This window comes from Lates calcarifer, linkage group LG10, assembly GCF_001640805.2.
Source record: "Lates calcarifer isolate ASB-BC8 linkage group LG10, TLL_Latcal_v3, whole genome shotgun sequence".
NCBI lineage: Eukaryota > Metazoa > Chordata > Actinopteri > Centropomidae > Lates > Lates calcarifer.
In genome coordinates this window covers 25751318-25764524 of record NC_066842.1, presented here as the reverse complement: position 1 = coordinate 25764524, position 13207 = coordinate 25751318, and the positions used below count along the sequence as shown (strand labels likewise).

The 13207-nt window shown below is 40.8% G+C and overlaps 1 protein-coding gene across 1 annotated transcript in view; it reads left to right on the top strand.

The window, feature by feature from the left end:
- Nucleotides 1-1865: 1865 nt before the first annotated feature.
- Nucleotides 1866-13207, top strand: part of cmip (c-Maf inducing protein) — a 48612-nt gene continuing 37270 nt past the window's right edge. The window contains 1 exon segment of the mRNA XM_018704006.2: nucleotides 1866-3510. Coding sequence (XP_018559522.1) covers nucleotides 3187-3510 — 324 coding nt within the window. The 5' untranslated portion in view covers nucleotides 1866-3186.

Below are 13207 nucleotides of genomic sequence, written 5' to 3'. Positions count from 1 at the left end.
CACGCAGGATTTTTTCCATGCATTTGACATGATATTGTGTATATGTGTATGAAATATAAACCATATTTGACCTGACATGCACTTTTCAGTTTGTATCTGAGGAATGCAAATGTTTTTTTTTCCCACATTTTATACACACATCCATCTACAGGCTACCACAGCCATAAACTACTGTAGTGACTGCTACTTGGTGAAATATTAGATTTTATTATTTTTTTTATTTAGACATGATTAAATAAGTGTTATTTCACATTATCACCTCAGGACTCCACCCTCTTTACCTTTCAGGTAATCACATGCTCCACTCCTCTTAAAGATCCCCTCCATGCATGAAATACTCTGCTCTGAATAATAATTTGTGTTTGATATGGTTCAGGTCCAGGTAATAAATTCAGTTACCTGGAGATTTGAGAAGATGTTTACTGCATCTGTTTTCGGCAGGAGACTGAGGATTGGAGAAGGTCACTGCTAATGGATGTACAACTTGATATCAGTGGGTGTATGTATGTTTCATATGTTCTAAGTAAAATCGCAGCCTCAGCTGAGCTGTTGAATAGGCTTTTGGCTTTTATTGTGGCCGTTTCTTGTGGATGGAACTGCGGCCATATGGTTTGGCTACTGTAGTGAAGCAGGAACCAGAATCAGAGAGGTCATAGAAACAATGACACTAGAGGGAAACTGAAGAGGACTGAAGCTCAGCATACCAAACATTATCAGGGTATTTTTATGCTGGTGTGCAGGGGCCTGATAAAAACACTATACTGTGTATCCTCTACATTTATTTCTCACTGATGCCCTTTAAGGTCCGAGAGTTGATTCTTAAAAACCACAGAGTTGACGCTTCATTAGACAGAATTTACACATAATAACTATCATCATCCCCTTCCACCTGTTCATTTAGGCTTCATTGTGTAAACATGTACATGTATTTCATTTACTATTTGTGTTGAGTTTTTTTGACAGGATATACAATTCATGATGTTTAAAGGTTGACAGGAAAGATGACTGAATAATTGACAAAGCGCTGAAGATGCTGATAGAGTCTTGCTGATCAGTGATGCAATCCAGAGCAACAATCTGTGAAGCTTTTGATCGTCTGCTTATATGCTGAGTAGATGGAAACATGAACATTGCCTCATTCATAGAGTGAGTGTTAGTGTTAGGGGTGGTTCTTTAAGTGGAGGGTATGACTTCAGAGCTCAGTATTGTTCAACATCCGGCCTGCTTAAGTATCCATGACAAAGATAATAAATCTCTACTAAAGTGTGGCAAGGTGTGCTTCTCTGTGTACCATAACTCAGCCTGAGTCCAGTCATGATGGATTTCATCATCAAGACCAGTGAGACTGAACAGCCTGAAGCTAGCTAATGTCCCCCAGAGGCTATAAGACTCATTACACAATATAATATGACTGATTTAGACAGAACAAATATAATGATGCTGCTGTTACAAATGTTGCTGTTACAACGAAAATCATGGGAATCAGTCTGCTATCAGTTTATCTCATGCACTGGACCACCAAAGTCAACAGGGTACATTTTCAACCTATTAAATACCGTTTGTTGTGTTCAAACCCAGGAATCTGACCATATTGTAACAACAGAGGAAAATTAATGGAGAGGGTTCATCCTCGGGGGAGCATGAATGAGCTTCTCACAACAGTCTGTCAAGTTTTATTTGTTGTTGTTTTTGAATGTAAGAGGAAGTGTTGGCTGAATGGTAAAGCTAGAGGAAATTATCAAAACATCCCCTGAAATCATCCTGACCACATGTTCAGAGAGAACACCACGAACATTTTAGATAGCACAGCTGCATAAAAAGACAAAGGACTGGACACATCCTGCCAGTTATTTTTATTGTGAATTTGGGTGGAGTTTACATTCTGTCATTAAAATATATAAATGACAGGCATTTAATGAGCAGATTACACTGTTGTCATGACTTGATATCCACATATTTGACTACATTTAGTAAGCAGAATTATAAAAAAATCAAAAAGTTCCTCCTTCCTGAAGTTGACCTTTGAGTGTTGTACGGGTAAATAATAAAGTATTGTAAATTATGACCAGAATTCAGTGGTTATTATAATGAAAAACTGATTTGAGACTACATTAACAATCCGTCAATCATTTATTTCACAAGAAATGCATCCATTGTAATATCTTTCCTGATTTGACAATAAAAGTCTCTGATTCCGTAAATGAACCCATAGGTCTAGGTCAGTTAACTCACTGAGAATCACATCATGTCCGCTTCTTTCTTCTTAATGGACTTACCCACATGTTGATGCATTGATGCCCTGTCAGTGTGCGTCTCCTCTGCACTGCTTCCCTGGAAAAAGATGTGGATGTCGATTAACTGCATCATTTCCAGTGAAGAGGAAAAAAGAGGAGGTGGATTCACTTGAAGTCCCTGCGCCGTCCTCCATATTTCTGCTCACAGAAGTGGAGGGGGTTGGTGGAGGAGGGAGGGGAGCGTGCGCCCTCGGCAGACAGTCAAGCGCAAAAGACACACGGCTCATCCGCTCGCCTCCCCATTGACGTCAGTCCGGTATCACATGAACGAGCAGGGACCAATCGGCACGGTGCTGCCGGAGAGTGCTGGCTCTTTTACACCAAGATAGGGGAAAAGACTGAATAAAAGGAAACCGTGCCAGTGAGCTTGTAATGAACACAAAACCTCCCGGAGAAGCCTAGAGCCGCCGCCATTGGATATATTGGCCGTTTTCTCTTTATTCCCATGCGTTCCTCGCGGTGGATTATTGTGTTTGGCATCGGGGCGGACGAAATGGATAAGGCCATGGCCCTAACATATTGAATAGCTCGTTGGTGGTGGTGGTGGTGGTGGGGAGGCGAGAAGCGCACCGTGGAGACAATTCATGGGGCATTGTGCGGGTAGGAAAATGGTGGATTATTTGCACTGTATCAGAAAAACCTCAGCCCGTCTGGATATCCTGCCATAAGACTTGGTGGCATTTCTGTTCCTGTTTTGGCCTTGTCTACAGTAACTGAGGTCGTGTTATAGCGGTCGGTAGGTAGGTCCCCCCTACAGCTCGATCCGAACGACCTTATCCATTTCTATTCTTTATCGCCTATACATGAAGGATTCTTGCGTCGCTGCGTCGCCTTCACCCTCCCCTCTCTGAAACTAACATTTGGAAACAATAAACTGCTGGATTACTGAACTATGGATTTCAACAGCGGCGGCGGCGGGGGGGGAAACGAGCTGCACAACAATCAGTTTTATCAGTGCGAAGAGAACAAGCCTCTGCTGGGAGAGATGTCGGAGGGCAATAATAACACCAAGCTGGGCGCAGGGCCGTGCAAGAGGTCCCTGCACCACTGCAGCAGCAGCGGGATGCGATACAAGCTGCTCCACGAGGGGGACATCCAGGTGTGCGTGGTGAAGCACCCCCGCACCTTCCTCAGCAAGATTCTCACCTCCAAGTTCCTGCGGAGGTGGGAGCCGCACCACCTCACGCTCACAGACAGCAGCCTGACCTCGGCCACCGTGAGTTGCTTGCTAGCCTCGTGTGTGTGTGTGTGTGTGTGTGTGTGTGACAGAGAGAGACACTATATACTGCTGCGTTTCACATTCCACAGGCAGCTTTGGTGTTTGTCTTTTCTTGTCTGGACGCAGCAGACGCGCACTGAGATTACGCACAGTCTGTTGTTGACGCAGTTTACAAGAAGGCAGCGTGTCATAGCTCTCACGGCCCGTTCTGCTGATAGTATCGCCAACATTATTACTGTGGCCTACAACCTGCCAGCCCCACATCCCTTCCTCTCCACCACAGTTTCACATACCTGTGACCTGTGGCCTTCTGTTTCTGTCAGTGAGGTGCAGAGGACGCACAAGGTCCCTTGAAGAGGTCCCTGAAGTGGTCATTGTTTGGCTACAGGAGCCTATGAGCTGGCTGAAATGATGAACAACAAAGATCCTCTGTTGTTGATGTGAAGGGGTGAAGCCCCTCAGAAGGGGTTGTAGGGGCCAGTCAGGTGTGTGACATGAAATCAATAGAGGATCTATGCAGCAGCAGCCTGCATCCCCACAACCATCTGCTGTCCATGTTACTACCTATCTGTCAAAGGGAAGGTGTGCAGAATGGAAACAGAGGATGCTCTCATGATGTGTCATCTTCATTAATATTAGTATTAGCATTACTCTAATAATCTTACAGGCCAGTTTAGGCAGGTGTAGGTGGCGTGAATACATAAAGGCTATTTCCTCTGTCGATGATGTGGCAGCTGAGGTCCTGTTGATCAGCTGCCTCACCTGCTCAGTGTATCAGTCCAGTGCCAACAGGCCTATATATAATCATGCATGGATATTTTAACTGATGGTAGGGTGCTAAAGGAGGAGCGACTATGACCTCTACTTGGCGATCTAAAAAGTGGCAAGACCAAGAAATTTGTATTTTCAGGAAATCAGGATTTGTTTTTTTCTTTAACATCCAACAATATCTTCATTATAACTCTAACACATCTACTGTATATGTGCACCAGCCTGGACATGGACATTATGTAATTATTAACCACAACAGGATACATGTCTTTGATAATCAATTGTAATTGTTAGTAATTCAGCAGAATAATGGCAAAAATAATAAAAGCCTTTATTTCCCCTTCTGTTATCATCAACACTTCTGACATTTTCCACAAAGCCAGGTCCATTGTTTTATCAACACACCTTGTTAGAGGCTTTTTGGATGTCTGCCTATCTCACCTACACTAGAGCAGTGTGCTGACTTGCTTACTGCATTGTGTAGTGTCTCAGAGACTGTTTTTATAGCAGAAAAGATTTGAGGATATAGTGAAGGGTAAACTTACCTGAGCTCAGTTTACCTGCTTGTTACATGAGGCTTAAATTTCAATATAATGTCAGGTGAATTAATTGTACACATCACTACATGCGTGTGTACCTTAGATTGCTGTTGTGGGTGTAACATGATGATATAATTCAATGACACACTGAAAGGACATTTATTATGAATCAATATCTACGAAACATGCTGGGGTAGAGAACACATCAAGCATTATATCACAGCTGCTTCTTCCTGGTGATTGAATATTCTGCTTCATGGATCCACACTGTTTACTTTGAAAGAACAAATGTTTTCAGTAGATTCGTCCACATGACAGACTGCATGTTAAGAACCTAATTCCTACATTCTTCCCTAGTAGTTCATTGGCTCTGATGTGTCACATTAGGTCGTTAGCAGTCGTCTGCTCATGATAAAACTTCCCTGATGGACGATTCCTCTTCCTGCTTGCTGACACACATTACAACCTCATTTCTTGGCATCACCACTCCTCTCCGATCAACTATCTGACCAGTTCGTTGCACTGCCATGCTATACAACACTTTTAGGTTTCTTGAAGACGTTTCACCTCTCATCCGAAAGGCCTCTTTAGTTCTGGGAGTCTTCAACCCACCCAGTCGTTATGCGAGTCGTTAGAGTCACATGAGCCCAGGTGTGACGTGCAGTAGTTAGCTGATTAAAGAGATTATTGGAATTACTTGAGTGTTAGTTTGAGACACTAGCGATGGGAATGGTTAAATATTAGCTGTAGTCAGTGGGAGATTTGAGGAGGGGCGATGGCATCATGTTAATATGTTGGCCTAGTCTGAATTATTGATCCTTTATCTGCCTGAGTTAGTATCTCTGGTCCCAACCATGGCTCTGAAATATCAGTAGCATAACTGTACTGTGTGTTGATAAATCCATGGTGGTTAGGTTAGTTATCCCCTACCCTCACCCCCATACCATTTGACCCATTTCCAAATGTTCCCCCAAATGTGATCATTTGAACAAGACATGCAATCACAAAAATGGCAGTCACAGTTCCTGCTCATTACCACATATGTTTCTACTCTTGTGTGTGTCTATTGTGGGTTTTTACTGTCCAGAATAAGGAGTAGTCCAGTACATTCAGTGGACACCTGCACAGTCAGAGGTCCTACATTTATGAGGATTATCATCAGAGAGGAGATGATTCAACTGCAGTGTGTGGTTGTGTTGTTGTTCTGGACTGAATTGCATTTTGGGAGTTTTTGTATACAAGTCATTTACACACATGATAGGGAAGAATATCAGAAACACATCAGTATATGTAGTCTAATGCAAAGCTAGAAGTGGCCACAGAGTATAAACATTTGATTTATATAGTCAAAAATGTGATCTTTTGGTCTCATCACCTGATGTCCAGCTCAGTACTATGTCCGATACTGTATCAGAAGATTCTGCACATCAAAGTGTAGGTCCAATATTAACTTTCAGTAAGCAGTGAAGTATGAAAAGCCTGCTTTCAAGACATTCTGTGAATTGAACTGTTGTTACTTTATGCTATATAGTCCTTCTAAAACAGTATCTCACATGTCTATTGTAGGTGTTTTAATGTCCTTGAACCAAATGCAACAGTCACTGACCTCCTGTGACGTCTCCTAAATGATCCTGAAAAAAACAGAGACCAATGGAAATGTTATCCTGGAAAGCAACAATGCACGTCAGTGCTTTTCAGCCATCAGTTTAACACCTTCAGCACTGCACATTTTATTAATGTACTAGAAAATATGAACACTGCTCAGAATGGCGTAATTTATCATAAGCTCTCCTCAGTCTGCTTTATTATTATACAGAGATCATGTGTCTCCAAGTTGGTTTGTCGGCGATATCACATATTCTTCGTTCTGTAAAGGCTGAAATATGAGGAAGAGGGTTTTATTCAGGGTGAAGCATGAATGTGCATTTCCTGAGTGGAGTTGTTGTGCTCGGTGTTGAACAGAGCAGTTATGTGGGCAGGAGAACAATGCTGACCCATTTGCTCTGCTCTCGTACAGAGAGACTACTTCCAACAAGGAGGCAAAGAGCGTTGACTCTGCGTCTCCAACATCCCCACGCACAGCAAATAATTGAGATGACTGTGAGAAAAGAGCTTTGTGAAACTGAGCACGTCTGCCAAGAGGCTTCCATTAGTTCCAGTAACAGAAATCACATGAATCACATTTAAGTTAAAGCAATGTTCATTTAAAAACTGAAGTCCTGCAACATTATTTTGTGTCAGGATTAAATATTTAGTTGTTTATTTCTTAGATTTTCACTAATTTAGGGAGGAATTAATGTGAAAATACTGCTGCATACATACATTACTATAAATCAGTATGTTTTTCATGTTTTTGTACATGTAAGGATTGTATGTGTGTGTGAGAGTGTGTATGCTTGTGTGTGTGTGTGTGTGTGTGTGTGTGAGAGAGAGAGAGAGAGAGAGAGCTAGAGCTCACTGGGCAAGAGGAGAGAGTTGTGACTCACTTTTCTTTCCTTTGACAGAACTGAACTGCCTGCCACGACTGTAGTCAGAAACCTAACCTACATCACATTTGCATAAGAAGGGTGCTAGTGCAAGCAAGTGCTTCCTGTGTTGCGCCTTGCTCACAAAAGGCCCGAGATGAAAGGAATCTGGTTGCGCTGTGAGTACGAGGGGCTCATTATAGGCAGCAACGTAAGAGACGGGAGCCTTTTAGAAATCAGGGAGGCTTGAGTGTCTTCTGGTCACGTATGGGGTCTGAAGAGTCTAATGATTACGTAAGCTGGACTAGACCCCTTTTCTAAGCCACATCACTAATTTATTTTAATGATGGTTCTTTTTTTTAGTTAAGGTTCGTGTGATCCTCTGTGTCAGTTTTGCTTTCACTGAAGATCTTTGGGTGTTTAATTGAAAGAATAATCAAATACCTCCTCAAGGTTCATCACATTTGACATTTTATTCTGCAGTGAAATGATCTGCTGCACAGAGCAGATGGTTGTCTTATACGTGTGTTGATCCTGCCATGCAGGGTTATTTTGCTGCCCTCAACTACAGTAGGTAAATTCTTTTGGTTTCAGAGGTCATAAATATGACACGTCATTCACTCAGACATGTGTTAGTGGAAAAGCTCACAGTGATTTATAGGAAAGCACTGACTTTTTCCATTCTGCTCTATCTATATAAGCATTTTCAATAAACTCTGTTTATATCAAAATGACAGAAAACCAGGGGCGGCACAGTGGTGCAGTGGTTAGCACTGTCACCTCACTGTTGTTTTTCTGTGTGGAGTTTGCATGTTCTTCCTGTGCCAGTGTTTGTTCTCTCCGAGTACTCCGGCTTCCTCCCACACTCCAAAGACATGCAGTTTATTAAGTGTTGTCAGTGTTGTCATCAGGTCACAACTCTCAAAAAATGGATCAGATTCACACATCAGTGGTTTTATTTATTTATTTTTCAAATGATGCAAAAACAAAACAATAGTGATTTTACAGATACAACATGACTGAAACAGGAAGTGAATTCACAGGGACAAACAAACATGGTGACATAATTCAAAAAACAAAACAAACAAGGATGAAATAGTCATAATAATTATATTAATGATACTGACATCATTCAGTTACTGCAAATAAGTGTTTTAATGGAGCTCTGTTAAAGTATGTGTGTAGGACTGTGTGTAGAACAGCCACTGGCATCAGTGTTTTTAAAAAGAAATGCTTTTCCTGTCCACTCATAGAAAGACCAACAGTTTTTGTGGAAGTGACCCATATTTAGTGTAAATGAAATGACAACAGAGACAAACATATCTACACATGTCTGCCTCTTAGATGCATTTTTCACCAGTTTAACACCAACATAACATTTCAAAAAGAATCTCTGATGTGAACAGTTTCTACTATTTTTCTACCTTCTATGTGTCAGAGATTTAAGATGAAGATTTTGTGTCTTGACATGGAAACGCCATAGTGTTGTGTTGCCTTCTCACAGATTCATTGTCTCGATAAGCCCAGTAAACCTGATCACAGTGGTCTCTGGCTTCAACATCACATAGTGCAAAGCTGGAGGCCTCTCTGTATCGAAGTTAAGCACTGACAGTAAATGAGTCACTTTGTTGTGTGCAGGTGCAGTGGCAACATGAGAACGGCCCGACTGGAGCTGTGTTTGTGAATTACAGGCAGACTGTGTAATGTTTGCTGAACACCTGGACTCAGTGGGCACAAGTGACATTTACAGAGGAATGATAAAAGGCAGGTTTGCTGAATAATGTCAGTTACACATGACTATCAATTTAAAATTAGCTAACATTAGCTAACATTAGCCACTGGTCACACCAGTCAAATTAATGCTGTAGCATCAAAACTCCAGGGTGTACTGAGCAAAGTCACATTTGTATCTGTTTTTGAATTTAACTTTTCACTTGGGGGAGGAAGAATGAAGAATACTTTTTTCAGAAGTTTCATAGTGTCACTTTAAGTTCTCAGTGCTGAGGACAGCCTACCACATTTGAATTTCAGTGGTGTTACAGCCCTGCTATCATAACTGCCCTACTTCTCATATACAACTCAGCTTCCTGATGTGGTTGGATAGTGCGTCATACAACCTTGTTCTCTTTAAACAGGCTTCAGCCCAAGTCCTAATCTCAGCCATCTTTGAACTAGGTCTGAATACAACAGTTTGATTGGTTATGGGCTGTGCAGAGACAGAGGAAACTCAAGGCACAGAAAGTACCTGATAATCACAATATGTCACGATAAAAAAATTCAAACTGCAAACATTATTGTATCCACACACTTATGAAATTAAACCTACACTCTTGAACTGCACCCTAACTAAATCCTGAAATAAAGATTGGATTGTGCTTTGAAATGGAGTCTACTTTGTGGAACCTGCACTGTTGAAGCAGAACCAGAGGATGTGAATAAAGAATACAATCTATACATCCAGATCAGCTGATCACACAACCCAACTCTGATCATAGTACAAGCACCACAAGATAACTGGGCTGCCAGGCCATGTCAGTGGTAGTATTGTTTTAATTCAAAATAAAAGGAAGGGAAACAACACACACACACACACACACACAGAGAGAGAGAGAGAGAGAGAGCTTTGAACGGTTCTGGGCTGGCCTCCAGGACTGGCTGCAGTACATGTTCATATTCAAATACTGGATCCTCCCAGTTTTGTTTGAACAATGCAGCTATTAGACAAAGATTGGTGTTATAGTTGGGAATGATAGCTCTCTCTGCCATATTGATTTATGATATTTAGAATAGATTGGACCTAGACTTATTCCCTTAACTCTGCCTTGTTATGTGTATCTGCCAGTGATGGATAATGTGTAGGAAAGCTCCTTTCATACAAGGAAATGGAGGCTAATTGTCTATCAGTTCATCATCATTGTAGTCATGTCTCTCAGGGAAACTGGGGGTTGTTTTTAACCATGCTGTAAAAAGCAGTGTTTGGCCAGAGCAGTGGGAAGTGCCATTGCATTGAACTGCCATTTTTTTCAATGCATGCATTCAATGCAAGTTTCATTGATGTCACACTGTTGCATTGTGGATAGTTTGCATGATTTAGTGATTGCACAGCTGTTTTGCTTAATGATAGCAAGATAACACACTGACATAACTGTAATATTGGCACCTCCTCTGTGGTTATTATATATAGTATGTTATTCACAGTATGCTATCAGGTATATGTCTGCTGGTTAACTCTGGTCTCTCACTAATTAACATGTTATGCCATGTTCATTTAATTCATACAAAAACTGAAGTGAAAAACTGAGAAGTAGTCAATGTATAGGAAGTTATGTGCTATGAACTATTTCTTGGTCTGAGAAAGGAAGTCACTGACACCAGCCAAGAAATAGTGTAGGACATAACTTCCTGTAAAAGTGAGCATCTCCCTCCAAACAGTTTTTGTGTAACACAATGATTTAATCAAATAATCAATGCCATTATAAACAAATCTAACATAAGGAACTCACTGGTGCTATGAAATTTAAAACAAAATCCAGGCCTCTTCATTCTTTTTCCTTCTGAATGACATAGGTAATGGCATGATCATACAGGTGAGCTTTGCCTTTTAAAGCATGTCTTTGTTAACCAGTGCTGACAGTCGCGTCTGCCCTGTTTCAACAGGAAAATGTCTCCTCCACTGAGGCAGCAGACACTCAGACTGTGGAGCCTGTAGAGTTGTTTGATGCTTTGGTTAAGCTCCTTCTACTTATGGAGGAGTTTGAGGTCAAAGGGGCTTTTTCCTTCAAAACCTGACATAGATACATACATCAGACTCAGCTCTGTTTTGAGCCACAGTAAATCTCATGTCAGGCAGTTGTGGGGACAGAACTGTTGTGGGCCTAGAGGGGAAGGAATGCAGGCTTCTCATCGTCTGTGTAATGTTTATCTGTGACAGATTATTGTCAATAATGTCACTGTCTAGTCTTTAGTAGATGGAGCAAATGTTTCTGGGCACCTGGACCTTCCCTCTGTTTGGTTCAACTGTTTCCCCACTGTCACAGTACAGATGGCATCAAGTAGGACCCTCTCTTTCTCAACATTTTCACAAAACTCATCTGGCAGAAGTTCAGTCTCATAATCATTAGTGTGAATGCTGCAGCATCCACACTATTGTTCTTTAAATCTTTATTATTATTTTTCCATATGTTTATATAGTCCCTAAGCAATGTTCCCCCTAATTTGTCATGTGTCTGAGCATACACACAAACTCCCTGAGAATTCCTTGGAACACTGTGAGCAACCTCAGACGTGCACACTGTCACACACTGTAATTTTATGCGCTACATAGTTTTGCAGTGCGCAGAGAAAGCGGAAGCAGTGTGCGATTGCACAGGCGCGCAGCTTAGAGGGAACATTGTCCCTAAGTACTCCTGCATATACTGTAAAAACTGTTAAAACTGTTGCTTAGATCTAACAAAAAAGAGCAAGTTTAGTGAACTAATTGGTATTTTGAGTTGGGAAAACTTCATAATATGCTTTTCGCTGTATGCTAAATAATTAAGTAAGCATGTATTAAGCATCTACGACAGCCAAGAGATTGAGTAAAACCAATGTCAAAAATGTCAGCAAATTAAACACATCAGAAATATGTACCATTTAAAATAAAAAAATAGAATTTTAATTTATTCATGTACTCAATTTTCATAAATTTTGACCATTTCTTTCCTTCTATGTTTTAAAAATCCAAACTGCATCAAATAATTAGTTATCCATCCATGATCTATACCGCTTATCCGTTAAGGGTCATAGGGGGCTGGAGCCTATCCCAGCTGACATTAGGCGAGAGGTGGACGGCAATGGACGGATCGCCAGTCCATTGCAGGGCCAACACTTATAGACAAACAGCCATTCACACCCACGGGCAATTTAGAGTCACCAATTAATCTAAGCTGCATGTCTTTACGAGAGCACCTGGAGAGAGCCCACACGGGCAAACTGGGGGTGGAACCTTCTTGCTGTGAGGCAACAGTGCTAGCCACTGCACCACCGTGCCACTCTAATTAGTTATCATTACTATAAATTTAACAAATAAATAGGAGGTATCAGTTTCCAACATTTATTAAATCATTACCACATATATAAGATAGAAAAAGGCAAATTGGCAATATTGGCATTTTCCCTTGAAAACATACAATAACGTCTGACCTTAGCTTATAAAGTGCAGCTTAGAACACTCTCACAGTAGTGTCTTTTGTGTGAATAAGACATAAATAACTTTAAAACAGTTTACACACCAGAAACTATGACCTGCAGCTTAGTATGTTTCAAATTGAGTTTGAAATACGCCCATGAGCTGATGAGGAAGCGCTCGTAGTCAGCGATATAGAGCAAATTACAGAGAAAGCTTTGGGTCATATTCTATACTTTTCTCATTTACAGTATGCCTTTATCTCTATAATCACTTCCAAGCTACAGCCTTTTGAATTCTTGGTATTAAAATTTTATATTTTCTTAAAATAACTTAAAGAGTTAAGACACTGCCTCACTCATTTGTTTTTGAAAAATAACAATGAAATAGGAGTAGTTTAATTCAGATAAGCTTCTGTGAAGACCACTTTGGTCTTGTACATTAAACTTAAGACATGGTGTGTTTCCACTTACTTATGAGCAATATGGTTATTAGAAAAAGAAAAAAACTGCATGGAAACACCAGAAAGAAAAAAAAAAGAAAACTTGAAATGTCACAAAAAAGTTTAGTGCTTTCTTTGGGTCTTTTTTTTCCATCTATTTCCATTATATTTGAGAGAGGGCGGACATTTCTACAGTGGATATCTATATCCAACACTATGCAACTTACGCCAAAACAATGTAGATGGATACACTGCAAGTGAGAGGAAAAATATGGATTTTTGATTTTGGGGTGAACGGTCCCCTTTCAGAAAA